This window comes from Tenebrio molitor, chromosome 1, assembly GCF_963966145.1.
Source record: "Tenebrio molitor chromosome 1, icTenMoli1.1, whole genome shotgun sequence".
NCBI lineage: Eukaryota > Metazoa > Arthropoda > Insecta > Coleoptera > Tenebrionidae > Tenebrio > Tenebrio molitor.
The window spans coordinates 35,398,948-35,417,871 of NC_091046.1; the positions used below are offsets into that span (position 1 = coordinate 35,398,948).

The window sequence follows — 18,924 nt, forward strand, 5'->3', positions numbered from 1 at the left end:
TTACTAATTTAATCAAAAAAACAAACTCTCAGTTGAATAAATAAGATATTGAGAAAATTGTTTACGCCAACAAAATTGTTATTTTATTTCGAAAACTGATCAACATGCTCCATTTCTTATTTTGAATGATACTAATCATATTACAACTTTCATTTCCCAGTGGGTCGCCTTCCTATATTCGATATCAATAAAATACATGGTCAAACATGACAATGGCTCTCTAAGTATTTAATAATAATAATTTTATGCAATACTCGGAAAACTGTTAAGTATCAAATATTTATAACATACCCATTATAAATTTAAATTTGTTGCTCCACCTACAATAGTAATAAAGGATCACTAAACTGGACCAAGATGTTATTGCTATTTTATCGTTTTATGTAAGCTGTATTTTGTTATTACTTATAAAATAAATTGGACATAATTATCCAATTATTAATTTATTGAATCGAGGCTGATATGTATAAAAAATAATTAGGGCCAGTTTCATAATAAACTTAAAGTCGACTTTATCTTAACGTGACTTTAATGGATTGTTGCAACAATATGTTTCTATGGTAAATGGTGAATTTTAATGTTAAAATAACTTTAGTGTGGGCGAAAAATCTGTATTTTGGATTTTATTTTAATATGTTGTCTTAGTTGATTTCAGAATTACTTTGGTGATTATTTCGGTCTAAAACAGAAATTTCGCTACCATCTTTAAAAATCGTTATCCTAGGAACTATAAGTTTAAAGGTCATACCTACATGGTTCATGAAATAAACCAGATGATGTCGTTGTGCAGAAAAACGCCAAAAAATAAAAATTATTGAAAAATGTTGCTTTTACAAAAGTAAGGTTGATCTTTTTCGGTTCTTTTAGAAACACTCAACAGAAAAGAAAATATTTACATTATTCCAAACTTTTGGTGCTCACTGTATTATTATTTAAGAGTAGCCTGTTGTGTGAATATGATTATGCATTTACAATTCAAAATTCGAAACGTAAAAAATAAGATCGAAATGTCATTAACGTGTTGAAACATTCCAAGTAATTTTATTTAGTGAGAATTTTATTTGCATACTTAATTCAAAAAGTATTAAAAAGCGGTTTCAAATCGCTTAAAAATACAAATTCTTCTTTCTTTAAGAAACGCTGCAAAATTAGAATTTATTATCCGCGCCGTTAAAACAAACATTCAAGAGGAAATGGCTGCGAAATCTACAAATTAATTTTATTCTCTGGAGACTACTCCTGTCTTTTAGATTTAGCCTTCATTAAGTTTCATTCCGTCGAAAGAGTAATGGAGCCTTTTGGGGAATTAAGATAATAAAACTTTAAATCTTAATCTCTTTTGCATTAAAGAAAAATCGGGAACAACCAAAGAAAGGACGTCTGTTGTTATTTAAGGAAGCATGATCGAGTTACGTTAAAAACAGCTGGTGATTAGTAATCATGACAATCGCGCTACTTCCTGACATTAAAAGCTATTTAAAACAAATAGCTCAGAGAAGACAGCCGCACTTACAACCTGTTTCACACCATAACATTTTTAATTACGCTGATTTAACTCAATAAATTAAACACATGAGGTTTAGAAAACGAACTGTAATAAAAATTATTACGAGTAGGTACATCTAATTCAAGAGCAATTGAGAAAGCACCTCTTAAATGAATGCAACACATGTCTACTTACAAAAAGTGGCTGTATAAAAAAAAAGATTCTTAAGTCAAAGTGATTCCCACACCGACAAACTCAACAGGTTTTATAAAATGCCTAAATTCTCATTTAAATTCAAATAAGCCACGTTCTGGAAATATATTTGTTAACTAAATAAATGATGCCCAGTGTTGCAGAAATATCAGGGAGAAAGCGACTTTTAAATACCGATTAAAATCACTTCATTCCGCCGTTCTTGCGTTTGCCTAGGAACTTTACATAATCCACAGTAACTAGTAGAATACATATTTCAATGTTCAGTTACGAATACATAATTGATGAATCACCAACAAAATCCTAGGCTTAAATACTGCGTGTTGGAAATATTGAAGATGTCAAGCGATTGTTTAGCTACCATTCACTTACCTTGTAACATGCATGACCGGAAACCATCGATTTTACGACAAAATTACAGATTAAACCACCAACAACCACACACAAGTCAATATCGTCACCATGAAGACTTTAACTAAACATAATTTTCCATCAGCATTGACCAGAAACGTTGAACTGTCCGGTGTGTTGTTTAAACCAAATTTACCAGTGACCGATGAGTTACATTCTGCACGGCTAGCTGGCATTGGGTTAGACAGAATTAGTCATGGATGCCTACAGGTTTTTAACCATTGCCACAGTCAAACGAGGTGTCTTGAACCAACCACGCTGTTTGAACAAAACTTTAACGTCCAATTTTCACAGACCAATTAAAAATATCTACGTCGAGCGCCACCCTTCAGAAGCAAACCCACGCATTGAGCACCACCCTACAAAAATTATTCCGTGTAAGTGCATCATAGGGGTGCAGCCCCGAGATGCCCACGAGATTGCTCATCCGCTGTGATGTCATCAATCCTCAACACGAAATAGCGTAAGCTGAAGTTTACAAAATAAAAATATGTATCATCGCAGATAGGTGAAGGTTTTGTATGGCAAAACGAAAACGCGCAAATGACACACTTACACGTCTACCCAGATAACGATGACCCGAGTTTAAACGATTCGCCACAATTTCTAAAAATGCAAAAAAAACAATTTTTTAACAAATTTTAAGCGAGCCAAAAACGTTCGCACTTTAAAAGCCTACGCAAGGTTTAGATGTTTTTTAATCCGCAAAAACCAAATAAGATTTTGTACACAAATATGACCTCTCATTCTACACCCACCATAGTCACTGACCTTCCATCGCCTCCTCTGCACCGCACACACGTTAGTATTATATCACCAAGAAAGCCGCCAATATACATAAATAACTGAATACATACAAATGTAAATGTAAATTAACATATTAGACGTAGTTTTGTCCAGACTAATTAGTTTAATGTACCAGCGCTCCGTGGTAACCAACTCCATATTCTATTATTTCTATTGCAGGTACATATATCCACTAAATTAGTCAACCAGAGCGGAACACTAGGTCATGTTCGCTGCTGTAACTATGGTCATACAGTGACTACGCCGTCGTCCGCGTCATCGGTCAACTACACCATGTCCGACGAATGCCTACATGTTGTTATTTCTTTTATTGTTGAGACTACTCTCTCAACAGGAAGTAATCACTCCTTTAAAAAGAATAAATCGCCCTTGGGCAGTATATTTTCCCAATTCAAAATAACTCAACAAATTACAGACGGTCTAAAATAATACTGTACTATTTTTTCAAAACCGTTTGTTTACACTGATTTATAAATATTGAACAAAATTACCGACCCGGATTGTCCAGCTTTCAAAAGTAAAAATATACATTGTTCAAGCCGATAATCTGTTCTGCATTAAATCAAGAAACGTGGATAAGAAATTTATCGGAAGTAATAATAAATAACGCATTAGGAATCAGATACACCTAATTGAAACTCTAACTAGATGAGTATGTATGTACTTGCATAATACATCGTGTTAATACTAACATAAATACCGATTATGGGGTCATAAATAATAGGTGTTCTCAATGTTTGTACACAACCATTAAAGTTTGCTCAAGGCTAGATCTATGTATGTACGAGTATGTAGGAACAGTACCTCGGCAATAATTTTCCTAATCTTAGTTAAACTGATAAAGCAACAATAATTTATACCCAAAACGCCACATTCTGATATTGCACTAAAATGCAAGATAACATTTGCTCAGATAAAATTTCTTACTGTACGAATACGATCTGACTTTTACAGTTAAACCTGGTCGTAATAATTAAATTTTATTTATTTTAACTCTCAGTGGTGATACTCTCAAAAACGAATACGTCAAAATCTCAGCCTTCAAAAAAATAGAACTCAAGAAGTTTTTGTCTGAGTTGAGAAGCTAAATCTGGCAGTCCCAGTGGACACATTCAAAATCAAGTTTCAACTCTCATCTTCATGAAAATATTTTGAAGGTCTACATTATTTTGCTTTTCAATACAAATTATGTCATTAACTGGTTCCAGTGCTTCAGTATCTATGTATTTTCGTATCACAAAATTAGATCGTCCGCGGTGGCTCGGTTCGGTAAATATGTACCAAAATGAAGTAGGTAAATCACAAATTGCTTTATTTTGACAGATCACCGAAAAGCAATTACATACAACAAATTTAGCATGCAAATAATTATCAACACACCGTTACAGTTGAACAACACAGACGACGACCTCGACGATAACCTTTTCAGAGTTAACAATTTTCACATATTCAATGAAACACGTAACCAATAAAAAACAGGAATGAGTCAAACATAAAACATTGCTCTGACTGAAAATTGAACAGAATTCTGTTATTCTTTGACATCAATTAAATAATATCGCACTGTACAAATATTCATACATATTAATATGTGATATTTACTTTTATAATAATCGACACTACTCAAGAATGATATTTTCAAAATATTTACTAGAAATGGACTATTATTCATTCTAAATCGTATTCAAACATATTACACTGGATTCATTTTTTACTTCAAAGAGATTAGAGATAACAAACCGGAAATTTCCCGTACACCTAAATGCTTTATTGGTAATTGTTCACTTTAACTACTTCTGGAATTTTCGCGTTTTGTCTGGCTAGACAGCCTCAGAGCGTCCTCCTAGATCGTGTCCCACCATTCAAACCTTGTGCAAATGCCTTTTTTTTTTCTCTTGTTGTGTTTCAAGGTCGCGCCAAGTCTTAGTATAACTAAAGGGTAAGGAAAATTTTCATTTGCACAAGGTTTGACTGATGGGAAACGATGTAGGAGGACGTCCTGAGGCTGTCTAGCCAGAAAAAACGCGAAAATTCCAGAAGTAGTTAAAGTGAACAATTACCGTTTTATTTAGTATTGTATAAACTTGGTATTGAAAATTGTTGATATTGTACTAAAATTAGTATTGATCTTCGTTCATTATATCAACACCCTGAAGAATTATCTTTCACTTATCATTTACCTAGGACTTTTCCTAGTTGTCTAGCAACTAGTCACAAATATTTCAGCCTATTTTTAAATTAAATTAACAAATTTTCCAGATAAAGATATTCACGTAGTCTAGACCAAGAAAATATGTATGTACCATAATATCAGAAAATAAATTCTCCAATACTTTACGAGGGGGTATTGATACTCGTAAATAGTTAACCTTGATAATTTCTAATAAACAAAAGCAAATGCGTTACTGGCAATTAAATATAAACATTGATAAATGCATGTGCAAAGTTTGGCATTACAAGGTCCGGTCATTTTCGAATATTTTTTTATCCACCTCGGATAGAAATTTGAATTTTGACAAAATTGAGTACCGTTCAGTGATCAAGTTGCTATTTTTGAAGGAGTTATCTGGCAAAGACATGTTTGATGACATGTTGACAACATTAGCAGCTAATGTAGTTCCTGTTTCACGATAAAAACTGGGTTATAGCGTTAAAATGAAGTAAAAAAAATAAAGACGAGCAGGGAGCTGGAAGACCGATTTCTGCGTCAACAATAGAAAAGAAGATCGATGAATCGTTGTAAAACCAATCTCGAAGACTTTGACTCACATGAACGCGTTTTCATAACATTAACAATGAATTGGGTATGAGAAATGTATCAGTAAAATGGATACCCAAATGCCTGAAAGCTGATCAACAGCGAATGAAGGTGACAAGATTCAGATGGATTTGCAGCCAATTAGAAGGTAGTTGGACCGTATAGTTACAATGGATGAAACACCGAGTAAACAGAGACCAAAGAAATGTCAAAATAGTGGAAAAATGCTAGTTCTCGACTCAAAAACATTCGGGTGCAGAAGGTTACCGGAAAAGTTTTCGCCTCCATTTTCTGGAATAAAGATAGTGTAATTTTCACTGATTACATGCAGCAAGGAAAATCGATGACGGGAGAATATTACTGTTCTTTGTTAATGTTAACATTAACATTATCGGGCATATTCTACTGACTTGACCTCTTCGAATTATAAAGGATGAAGATCTACATCAAAAGAGATGGTGATCAATACTCTAGAAGTCTAGAGACATAGTTTGCAAATCAAGAAAACAAATTCTTTTCTAAGCATTTGGACTTATACATAGGTACTTTGTGAACGTTGTGTTAAGTGCATAGAGTTCATGGGTGATTGTGTTGAATAAAATAATATTATTTCGCAAATATGGTTAAAATTGTTAAAACACAACAAACGATATCAAAATAGTGACATACACAGAATCAAGATAAATGTACTGAATGTTTATTAACTTGTGGCAAATGTATAGTTTTGGTAAATCACCTTAAAAATGCATTTTCGATTCTACATACATATTATCAAGCTAATAATACATTTTAACAGACTATAATTTCACTCTAGAAGACATGAAGAGAATACATTTTTCAATTTTAATGTAAATTTAAATTTTTAACTGAATGCGATGGCCTTAAACGAAAATGTACGATCAATTTTACGTTATTTGAAAAGATTATTTACAAACAACGGTAATTATTATTCTTACCTTTTTAGTTATTTTTAAGAGAAGGAAATCAGGCAAAATTGTAATTTATCACTTTATAAATACATAAATGCAACTATGTTATGACCTCACTTGACCTGACAAATTGGTAATTATTACATTGGTCATTTTCAATTATTTTTAGATATCACAAAAATTCGTCCACTAAAGAAAAATTAATTAAATGAAAAAACTTTTCTCTGGAATCCAATTCACTAAAACGGACACGCATATTTGAAAATCAAGTAAATGTAAAAAAAAGGTCAATTTTTAGATTTAATATTTAGATATCTGTTTGAAGCAGGTGTTGATCTTGGCAAAAATTGAACATCTTAGCTAAAACTTTCGCTTGTAGGTATACACCATTCGAGAAACCCCGGATCTTATTTAAGTATAACAAAATATAAGTCAGTAAGTTCCTGAACTTAGAAAAAACAATTTCAGAACTTCCGAAAAACGAAAAAGTTCCTAAGTATTTGCCGAAAATTAAGAGACAACACAGAAAATGATCGAACTAAAGTCGGAGATGGAACAAAACCCAAGCGATGAGTCATTCAACTGTAGATAACGCAGGTCTTATTTCACCTGTCCATACTTTTCAACAGGTGTTTTCATTAACAATTTTCGACCACAAACAGTCTTCTAAGAAATTAATGTTGTAATCGATCAAATCAACATTTCCTCTCGTTATTTCTGGTAAATAATCAAGTAATTGATGCGGCAATAATACTAATTGGACTAGATTAATTAATGACCTATATTAAAGTTAAAACACAAACGTTTCGACCGATTAACTCTACCATCACCCTAACTAAAAATTAAAGACTACTTACCGAAAATGATCTCAGTAAACAGGAATAGGCTATTGTTTACCATATAAGAACACCCCCACACTTTCACCAACAACCACTTGCCAAATTCCTGTTAAATACAAATGAACAGCTGCTACACGATCACCACGAAAATCAAAATGAGGCAGAGTAAATTGAACTAAAAATTTTACAGATAAATCAAAACTAACCAAAGGGCATACAAATAAAAATAGTGGTTGCCGAAACTGACGTGTCTAGCGTTACGCGAGTCGATATCTAACCACGCAAACGTTCGAAATCGAACTGTCACCGCCCAGCTGATTACTAAATTGTACGCAGCTAATGTCACAGATAATAAAAACGTTCATTTACACGTGGCTTGCCATTTTTGAGAGATTTGATTGGTGGTTTTGTTGGCAACTGGACAAACGGACCAATCAAACCTTCCGTTTAAAGAGTTTATGTCGAAAACTAACGATTGAATGACGTTTAAACCCGAATGGCACTGTGAAGTGAAGTTAGCCGTATAAATAAACCATATATATATATAACTAGTTTATTAACCTGGTCCCTGAGAGGGTAAAGCGTTAATACTGTTATTCCGCAACTGCAATATAACAGACGCAAAATGTATAGCGTAGGCACAAAAGACGAAGAGAAGCAAAATCTGGCAAAGTTAGAAGCTTTGGAGAAGCTCGTATCTGAAAGACCTTCATCATATAAATGGAGTGGAGACGAAGTGAAACGCATCGCTCCAACACCTCAGTCTAACTTACCAACGCTACAAGCAGCCGTAGTTGAGATTTTCCATGCCGTGTGTCCACATCCAACGAGATACATGACGCAAGATAGACTTAATTTAGACGAGTACAAAGCTGATTTGGCAATTTGGATGGCAGACGTTACAACCGTATGGATACACCTAAAGGACACGCAACATAATAGTGATTGTCGTTGCTGCATAACATTCCGTAGATTAGCAACAAACTACGAGAATATGCTAAAACAAGCAATGAGCGATTACGAATATGAAGAGAAGCGAGTGTTGGTGAACGATATACGACGATGGGCAGCAGACGTGCAAGGAAGTAGTGCTAAAGAGGCATTAAGTAATCTCAAACGAGTCGCTAGAGCTATTCTCACTGGAGAGGATGACTCCAGCAACATTTCGAGCGCTAGTGCAAGTGATACAACATCAGTAATCTCGACACAGCCCAGCATCACGTTCGTTCACGAACAGGAGGAACAATCCACACAAAGTAGTGACGAAGAGGAGGAGTCTGACCCCGATAACGAGACTACGCCAAAGGAAGAGCGTGCCTCCTCCAATCGACGAAGTGTAGTTAAATCTGCGGACTACGACATGAACAAATGCACATGCGACATTGAAAGAAACAAAGCCACAGTGAGGCAAAAGGAAGTGACGCACCTTGATGAATGTTATTCATACAGTCAAATTGAACAAATTAGATTCTATATTTTAACTTAACTAAGAAAGTCAGACTACAGTGAAGTCAAAGACGAGGGGTTTAAATCAATGGGAAATGGGTATAACCTCCTAGTTATATGAAATAAACACGCATTCCAGGAAAAATGGCGGATGAACAGTTGCCTGCCGGGTGGGAAAAGCGGTTAAGTCGATCAACCGGTTAGTTGAAGCTTATTTAATGTTCTCATTTAAAGGGCGAACAAAAGTTTCCTTTTCATCAAATTTTATATCTGGTTGGTAACTTTTCAATTTGGTTAAGTTTCGATTGTTGCTTGTCTCGCCCATTTTCCCTCTAGTTTCGCTTACCAGCGACTTCAGTTTGTCCAGTAATGTACCCAATTCCAGGTCAGCATTATTACCTCAATATTTACACCAGAGTCTCAATGGGACGTTCCTGATAAACCAGCAGAGCCAGTTTCTTCGAGTGGTCCAGAGCAAGTTCAGTGTTCCTTCCCATTTACTGGTCAAACATAAAGATTCACGCAGACCATCGTCGTGGAGGGAAGATAATATCACCCGAACAAAAGAAGAAGCCTTGGATTTAGTTAAATGTAAGATTGTACTGGTTGGTAAAGTGTTTTGTAAAGAATATGTTTACAGCATATCGTGAACAAATTGTTCAAGGAAAAGCGTCTTTCGCCGATTTAGCATCAAAATACTCTTGACTGTTCGTCAGCCAAAAGGGGAGGTGATCTTGGATCATTCAAGAAGGGAGCTATGCAAAAACCATTTGAAGAAGCTTCATTTGCGCTGAAGGTTGGGGAACTTTCAGAACCTGTCTTCACCGATTCTGGAGTGCACATTATTTTGCGTACTGTTTAAACTTTACTGTCATTAGATATTTTTTTATATTATTAGGTATTATATTCATTCATTGACCCTTTCAAGTCCTGTTAACATTTTAACTTCTAATGACACATTTAAACCAAACGTTTATATATTATGCTGACATTCAGAGATGTAATTGTAAAACTTCTGTACATTTTTCTCTTAATGTTATATGTAATAATTATTTATTTATCAATGAACTGAGATACTTTTTAACTGATAGACGCTTTTGTTATTTCTAAGTAATGCACAATAAAGCGCCAAGCACTCCCGTTATTTGCAATTTTGTAGGTATTGTGAATTAATATAGTACAAAGTAATAAATACCTGTTCATTGCCAAAATAATAGACGTTCAAATAAAAGGGAGTTAAAATGACCACGACGTAATCACTGCTTTCAATTTTTCAGGTTCAATTATTTTAAATAAATCCCAGTATTACTACTTGGATAATTTTAAAATTATTCGTTATTATATTGTTTAAAAAAAATAATTATTACGCCTGCATTTTCTTGAAAAAAGTTGAGGTTATGTATGTTCTACCAACCAAGTGCATGTGTATCACTCTTCGTATTAACTATAACTAAAAAAAACTTAAATTGGCCTAACCAACAGTTACTCTTTTAAACAAAATTGAGGGTAAGAAAAATCCAAAGAAAAATTTTTGGTTTTAGGTTAATTTGATAAAAAATTTTAGATCAAGCAAAATGATGAAATCTGTGAGTGCGGAAATTCTTTTGAAAAGAATTGGTAGATCTTTGGGATCACTTCATTTATCAACTGCCACTCAAGTGCAGCCAAACACCAAAACACATAGTTTTCGTACAGAGGAAAATAATGTTCTAAATCACACACTAGACCATGTTGGACAATATTACAGAATACCAAATGATGAAAAAAAGATCTATCTGTATGGAGGGTTACCCAAATCCTACCAAATACAAACCAGAACTTTTAATGAGACATGTTTAATGATCCGAAAACCTGCTATAGACATAATGAATTGTTTAAAATCAATTGATTACACAAAACCTGCTGTGAGATTTGTCCTTTTCGGTAAAAAAGGCAACGGAAAAAGTCTGTCATTAGCCCACATCTTACATTATGCTCACAAAACTGAATTTCTCCTTGTTCATGTACCTTGGGTAGGTAACTGGATGAGGAGGTGTAAAGAAATAAGTCACTCTGAAACCAAAGAAGGCTTTATAGACTTGAATATAGATGCAGCGGCATGGCTGGTGCATTTCAAATCACAAAATGAGCACCTACTGAGTAAGCCTGAGTTTAGAACCACACAAGATCATGTTTGGAGTAAACGAGAAGTTACGCCCAAAGATTCGCCTTTAGTTGAGTTAGTTGACCATGGAATAAATCGACTTAAATATGCCTCAAATTGTATAGTGATTTTGGCAGAGGAAATAAAACAGTTGAGTAGAGCTGGAGTTTGTAAAACTTTGGTGGCTATAGATGGGTTTAATGCATTTTTTTATCCACATACAAGAGTATTTGCAGAAAAAAAGGAGGTCATACCTCCACATAGAATTACGTTGACTGAGGCTTTCCTAAATTTAACCAAATTTGACTGGAACAATTCTGCTATTATTGTGACTGTTGATGAAATTGCAATTGCCGAAGAAGATCATAAATCGCATTTACCAAGGTAACCATCAGTTATGTAATAGTGAGTGAATTATTAATTATTCTTCATTTAATTAGATATCTTTTGGGAAAAGATGGTTTCGAACATTTGGATCCATTTGTGCCAGTATTTGTAGACCACTACACCCCAAAAGAATTGACAAGTTGTATGGATTATTATAGAGAACGTAAATGGGTACGCTATGTACCAGGACAAGATAAGGAACTCAGCCTTCTCAGTGCATCTAACCCTTACAAACTGATGCAGTTGTGTACATCCCTGTAGGTGTAAAATAAAAAGGTAATATTTATAAACTTTGTTTTTAATGGCCTACAAAGTTATTATAGTAAAACTGGAAATTTGCCTATTAAGATGTGAAATTCTTTTTAAGACTGATTTAATTTGTACACAACAAAAAATTATCAAAATTATCATTACAATTCACTATTGTTTATAAAATACTGCAACTGCACATTTCTTTTCATTGCCTTGACGTATAAACAATCTTGAATTACAGTAATAATGATGTTTTAAATGACTTCAGAATAAAACAGTTTTTTGTAATGAATTCATTACAGTTCTCGTTTTGCATATTTTTTTAAAGTAAAGTGAATGAAAGTAATTACATAGAATATTGCGAACGTCATGGTACGAAATCGTTTTATTTCAACAGTAAGTAATCAGGAGAGTGTATCATAAAAAATGCTTTTGATTTAAGAACAGTATTTATTCCTATCGTACAATGATATCGGGTCTTCATTTAAATTTCCGGTCAAAGTTGACGTTGAAGAGCCGATTGTGAACGCACCATTCATGTAAAAGCACAAACAACGGTAAGATTTCAACAACAATTGAGGAGCAACTAATCAAATCGCATTATGTCCAGTCGAGGCCAAAATTCAGTTTGAAGTGGATTTGTAATCCTCTATAACTACTTTACAGCCCTACCTAAAGAAACTGCTAAAAATAAAATTGTATCTCTATTTAATTTCAGTTTGAAATCTGATGCTTGCATCAAAACGTATAATGTCCATCGAGGTAGACGGATCAAAACGAATTATGTTGTTTCATTGGCATTTTGGATACATTTTGGCATGTATCTAACCTCAAATTAGCGGTTTCAATCGTGTCTTTTAGTTTATAAATTATAAGTTTCAATTAAAAATCTTGTCTAGTATTAGTTTGGCTTTTCAATTAAGTGTTTACCTCGGTTTTTACAATGTTATAATAAATTTCACGATTAAGTAACAATAAGCATTATGTCCAAACATACCACAACAAAACGCATTACATTCACAAGAATGAATCAAATTGCATTATGTCCGATCTTTTTTTAATATTTTCTAAATATCTAGGGTCTTTTTGATCTAAATGAGATCATTAATGTGATTCATCTAACAAAACTTCTCAAATGGCCGTTTAGTTTTAACGTAAAGTGAATCGAATTAAAAAATATACGTTTTTTGCTTCTACCCAAAAAACCGTTTTATGTGCCATAATGCGCTTTGAAGAGTTGCTCCTCAATTATCGTTTTTTTTAATTTCACCTCAAAGTTGGCGTTGAAGATTCGATTGTGAACGGACTATGGATTACGGATGATGGATCAGCTGTTTAAATCTTACGTTTTTACACGAGTGGTGTGATAAATTTAAATGAACGCACGATATGTTCAGAGTTAAAAAAATGTACCGGTATATGTACTATTCCGGACACGGAATCTTGACCAACATTTTTTTGACATTTCTAAAAAAAAATGATGTAAACCAATCATTAGTGTCATTAATAAATGACAATTATTAAAAATCACTTTGAAGTTTTTATTGTGACATCAAAAAAGCAGGGAAATAGCATTACCGAGTCAAAAGTTGGGTTATATTCAATAAAGGCCAGTTCACACATATTTGTCAGTTAAATGTCAGTTGTGGCCAAGATTCCATGTCCGGAATAGTACGGTCGGTGGACAAATAAAACTGGGACACTTAAAATTTAATCAATGTAAATTAGACCATTGAATTGTCAATATATTTGTCAGTCTCTATATAATATGTCATACTAAAGTTAACCTATTTGTGATAAAGTCGTAATTAAAAGATGCAAATTTGTAAATTTTGACTTATGTGTCTGTCATTTTTGTCCCAGTTTTATTTGTCCATCGACGGTACCTACCTAGTCTTGCCATCAATACTGGGACAACATCAAATTCAACAGTCTTAAGAAAACACTTACATAGCAACTAGTGTGTCGTGTAATTTAGCCTTCATACTGTTTACACGTATGATAATGATTTCTAATGTTACCTGAACTTAATCATGGTGCAAAAGACGAAAGACACTTCATATGTGGTCCGGAAGACGAACAACTAGGTATTTGAAAGAAGCCTCGTATTTGTTTAGCGTACGGTAAAATTATTGTTCGAGGACACTGGTAGCGTATACTAAGGATCTCCAGCAGTCAGGAACTTCACGCATCGTTTGGACGTTATGGCGCATTCCAAAACCTTTTCAGAAACAGAAGGTAATGTCTTGTTAAGTGCTGAATCGCTGAATTTCGTATCGTCACCCATCATTAAAGAATTGGTGCCTGCGGCAATGAAAAATACATTCAATAAACAAAATGATAGTGTTCACCCAATTTTCTATAGAAGTGAAAAAAGTGCTAAAATTTTCGTTACCCAGTTTCCTAAAGAAGTGAAATAGTTAAAACTTTCGTTAGGTACTATTGCGGCCAAAAAATTTCGTCCGTCACTTTCAAGGCCTTGACATAAAGTGTAAACTACCCTTAAGCACCCATAACCTCGCTTTTGTATCGTTATTTTATTGTCATTTTGACAATCTGTCATTCAGTCCATCAGTTCAAATTTTGCGAATACAAAGGACAAGTTCCACTCTTACACCATCACCACACGACGCTTGTGGCACTAGAGGCAGACTTGCGACTATTTTTGGAGTACCAAATAGAGAACTGGAAATTATACGAGTATGCCGTAGTTTAAAAAAAATCAAACGAAAAACATTAAGGCAAAGACAAGGAAGTGGAACATTTATTTTTGTTTAAGTAGCTAAATCAAAAGATAAAGTGAATGAAATTTAAAATTAATACTTGATCATCGCTCCATTGACGTCTATAACTCGTCTTACACGACGCGACATGGAGAGGCATAAATCTCGGTGATCATTCCTAGGTAATGATTGCCATGCATTAGTAATCGCAGTCAAAAGTTCTGCCCTATTCCGAATCACTTGTCGTCGCTGTTGCAAATTACGAACCAAAAGTCCCCATAGGGTTCAAATTTGGACTGCGACTCGGCCAATCAAGAACGTTTATGTTATTATTCCTGAACCATTCTGCTACCCTACGTCCTGTATGCACTGAACAATTGTCTTGTTGAAATATGAAGTTAAAATTCGGAAAAATTCTTGAAACTGAAGGCAGCATCACGTCTTCAAGGATCCTAACATAAACATCACTGTTGAGCCGATCTTCTACATGCAAAATTACCCCGGGGCTATCTACTGAAATCCATGCCCATATGTTTGCCGAAAATCGACCAATCCTTTCCGTTGTCTGGATGTACGGTTCATCATATCGTTAGTTCCTTGGTCTCTAGACCCTTAGACGGCCATTTGGACACGACTGAAACACTTTTTCATCTGAAAAAATGACTTGCGCCCAAAAAGCGTCGTCTCTTGCTAGATGGTCCAAACAAAATGCCATGCGGGCCTCCCTATGCATAGGTGTAAGGCTTAATTTTCTTGCCGCGACATGGTTCTTAAGCTCGCTTGTTCTTACACGACGGCGAGCGGTTCTAAAGGAACCTGGGAAACCGCTTGTATTTACCGCTTCAAGAGCCGTCATAAAAGAACTATTGAGAAGCATATTATCTTCTTCTGCAGTAGATGTCCTAAGCCTCCCTGAGTCTTGGCGTCTTTCAATAGTTCGATTTTGTCTCCATTTCTGAGGATTTGAGGAATGGACGAAATTGTACTTTTAGGTATTCGAAGGTCCATCGAAATCTCAGCTTGGGACATTCCTCTTTGTGCAAGAGTTACTATTTGAATTTTATTAAAATTTGATGCCGATGGCATTTTGCTTGACTTTCAAAAGTGACAAGTAGAAACATCAATCATAATGACAATAAGGAATGGACTACACCGATTTTTTTTAAATAAATTTAGGCCGGCCTGTCATTGGCTTGACATCAAAATGTGAAGCTGCCGCCTTGGAAGCTGGCATTATGTCCAACTAACCCCATTTTCGATTTTTGTCATTCTTGTCATCGTGACAGCGTATAATCAAAATTAAACCTGGGGAAGCGTGCACCAGAGAGAAGTGCGTACTACCAATCAGTTATGGTGATCTCTAAGTTACGAAAAGGGCGAAGGAAACGCCAAACAGCTTGAAAACCTTCCGTTTGACCAACTAACACATCAGTCATAATGACAATAAATTGTCGCTTGCATTGATTTTTTCGAAACGTCAGAAATTTGCCGGCCTAAATTTATTGTCCGCCATAGTACGCTGTACTATAACATCTAACAAAGTACCATCGTGATAATAAAAAACGATTGGAGTTAACTTGGGACGCCACTGAGATTTTTTGAAAATTAAGCTGAGTGAACGTACTGAGATTTGTCAACGTTTGTTAACTTCAATATTTAAAATTTTCAAATTCGTGAAAATAAATCCGCCCGCAACACAGTGCTAGTGCTAACATCCAGTTCGGCAGCAATGTTTCTAATGGTACCACCATTATGTATTCGCTTTTGCAGAATGGTTTTTTTTGAAAATCTGTTAATTGTCATAATGACATTCATTCGAATTTACACAGCCAAATTTCTAGTGTAGTCGTTATTTATGATCACGATAGTACACAGTGATCAAAAAGAAAACAAATCGGAGCAAGCGTTGCGTTGCGTTATCGGTCATATCATATCGTAGCGGAATCCTATGCAATATGCAAATAAGCGTTTATTGCATGGGCGTAGACAATTTGTGGTCTCAAACGCTAATATTTATTTTAGACGTTGGAATTATAATTGTGCATTTTATTATTATTATCTGACAGTGGAGAATATTTATAAAACAAACAAGACTAATATTTTACATTCGTAAGAATGGGTAATTTACCAGCTTTATTGCCAAACGCGACGCCACTGCTAAGCTAATTTTTCGGTGAAATGTCAAATAAACGTCAGTTTTAAACCAACGTTGTTGATATTAAGTAAAGTTTACGCACAAACTAGAATTCATTGGTGTCATTTTCAAGACAATTGTCAACAATAAATGATCAATCTGATAGAAATTAAGATTGGCTGGCTTTAAAATAATATTCTTGTTATACAAAGATTTTTAGATAGGTACACTTGCTTTCAAAACTTTCCCGTACACATTCAAAATCAAGTAACAACGATTTTGCAAAATTTAAGCTGTGTGAACGGGTAATTTTGAGATTAGGTTAAAGATGGCATTGACAGCAATTAAAAAAATTATGATCGGTCTTCTACTCACGGTCTCTTCTTGTTCCCACCTCTTCTTTACTTATTACTTGTAGAACAGTGCTTTTATTTAGCCCATTATGAGTAGCAACCCTTCTTTTGGACCACTTCTCTTCTAATTTGGAAAGCATCAAACTTTGTCTTGCTCTGTCAGTCGAGGCATTTTGACTTTTCAAAAGTTTAAATGTCAGAGTTGATTAATTACAACCCTGATTTAATACAGCGAAAAATAGGTGTATGCGAAAGTTTTGAAAGCAAGTGTACTAGGTATTCCGGACACGGAATCTTGGCCAATATTTTTTTGATATTTCTAAAAAAATGATGTAAACCAATCATTAGGGTCATTAATAAATGACAATTATTAAAAATCACTTTGAAGTTTTTATTGTGACATCAAAAAAGCAGGGAAATAGCATTATCGAGTCAAAAGTTGGGTTATATTCAATTAAGGCCAGTTCCTACGGCCAGTTCACACATATTTGTCAGTTGTGGCCAAGATTCCGTATCCGGAATAGTACAGTTCGAGACACGGAATTTCGGGCATCACTGTCAATTTACTGTCAAAAAATGTAAAATAGGCTTTACATTATTAATGTCAATTTTAGCGTTTGCGCGCCTTGGTTTGCGACGATTTTGATTGACATGAGATTGAGGTGATAGAAATTAAGTTTCAAAATTTCACTTTTGAATGTCACGTTGACAATAAAGAGTGATTTACATCGCAATTTTTTGAAGTGTCCGTAACTGTACCTATTAAGCATTTTAATAAGACACAAGGAAATTTGCTTACTAAAAATTGTTCAATTAATAAATAAGTAATGGCGTTATAAATTTCTCGTGTAATAAATTGAGCAAAATTAATTTAAGATAAAGTTTTTTTAATGTGTTAAATAAGGTGTGTCTGCGCCTCCAGTATCAAAATTAATGACACCTGAACTGTGTGTTGTCTACTATCTTTTATCTTATTTAATTACTTTGTTGTTTAAAGTGGAACAAATTTCTCCGTTTATAATAATTAATGTATCGTCCCACAAATTATTTTATCTTGTACAGATCGAACCAATTACAATCACAGCAAAAGATCGGCGACAAAATAAGCAAAACTTGTACATGCTTTATTGTTGAGCTTTAAGAAAATAAATAAGAATCAAATTTCGAGTGGAATTTATATTTAAGTGATCCTAAATTACATGCATGTACGAGTAGGTACGTAACATGTAACGCATAACGAACAGTAGATTGTTTCCTTTAAATATTTCATATTCACGACGCGAGCAAAAAGTAATTGCAAAACCTACGCATCATGAAGGCCAGCCCACTCATCGAATCTTTAAAAATGATTATGGTGCACCACAAGATACTTATGTTAACCGTGTTAACTCTTTTGCATACCTACCGAATACGCGAATTTGTTGATAACTTTGTGCCTTAGGTACTTTGGTGAGTAATTATACTGCTTATCTTCTTAAATTGCCACTTTCATCTTGGTACAAAAGATTCAATTGTAAGACAAGGTTGTCCAATTTTTGATTTAAATTAACTAACTGTTTTTAGCTTAGGTGAATTTTTGTGTTGTTTTAAAAAATGCGAAGGTAAATTTTTTGATAAATACATAAAAGCATCAGTAACATTTTCCGTGAAAAACCGATATCAAATCGAAGCTGACTGGTAGGATAACTAATGATTAAATTATCAAACCACAGAGTTTAACTGAACGACAACGGGGACAAACAATAATAAATGACTTACTGTTCTATGCCATTTAATTATATTTGTCGTTCAATGAAAAACATGTAATTGCATCATGTTTTTCTGCTTCGTTCCGAGAAAAAAGAAAACACTCCAATGGATTTTTCGTAATCACTGTTGTTTTGATTGCATTTGAATGTAGCGGTTTGTAAAATGTGTAATTACATGTTTTTTTTTTTAAATAGGTGTTATACGATGGAAATGGAAAATATTGCATAATAGTAGTTTATTTGACGAGTTCGTGTGTAAATTGGGCCTTTTTTGGCACGCGTGAGCCATTTTAAA

The 18,924-nt window shown here is 34.3% G+C and overlaps 1 protein-coding gene, 1 long non-coding RNA gene and 1 pseudogene across 3 annotated transcripts in view; 2 read left to right on the plus strand and 1 right to left on the minus strand.

Moving 5' to 3' along the window:
* The first annotated feature begins 7,959 nt into the window (after window positions 1-7,959).
* Window positions 7,960-10,040, plus strand: LOC138134888 (peptidyl-prolyl cis-trans isomerase NIMA-interacting 1-like; annotated as a pseudogene).
* A 184-nt stretch (window positions 10,041-10,224) lies between these two features.
* Window positions 10,225-18,924, plus strand: part of mRpS29 (mitochondrial ribosomal protein S29) — a 44,987-nt gene continuing 36,287 nt past the window's right edge. The window contains exons 1-3 of one of the 2 annotated variants that reach the window (XM_069053414.1): window positions 10,225-10,395; window positions 10,454-11,416; window positions 11,473-11,695. In XM_069053414.1, coding sequence (XP_068909515.1) covers window positions 10,464-11,416; window positions 11,473-11,680 — 1,161 coding nt within the window. In that variant the 5' untranslated portion in view covers window positions 10,225-10,395; window positions 10,454-10,463 and the 3' untranslated portion in view covers window positions 11,681-11,695. Of the gene's footprint in view, window positions 10,396-10,453; window positions 11,417-11,472; window positions 11,710-18,924 lie in introns of those variants that run through there. The other variant, XM_069053404.1, reaches the window with a different exon arrangement.
* Window positions 11,595-14,690, minus strand: LOC138134894 (uncharacterized). Its single transcript, XR_011160835.1, has 3 exons — window positions 14,067-14,690; window positions 11,890-13,975; window positions 11,595-11,725 (listed from the first exon to the last, which is right to left on the minus strand). It is a non-coding gene; the product is annotated as an uncharacterized lncRNA (long non-coding RNA).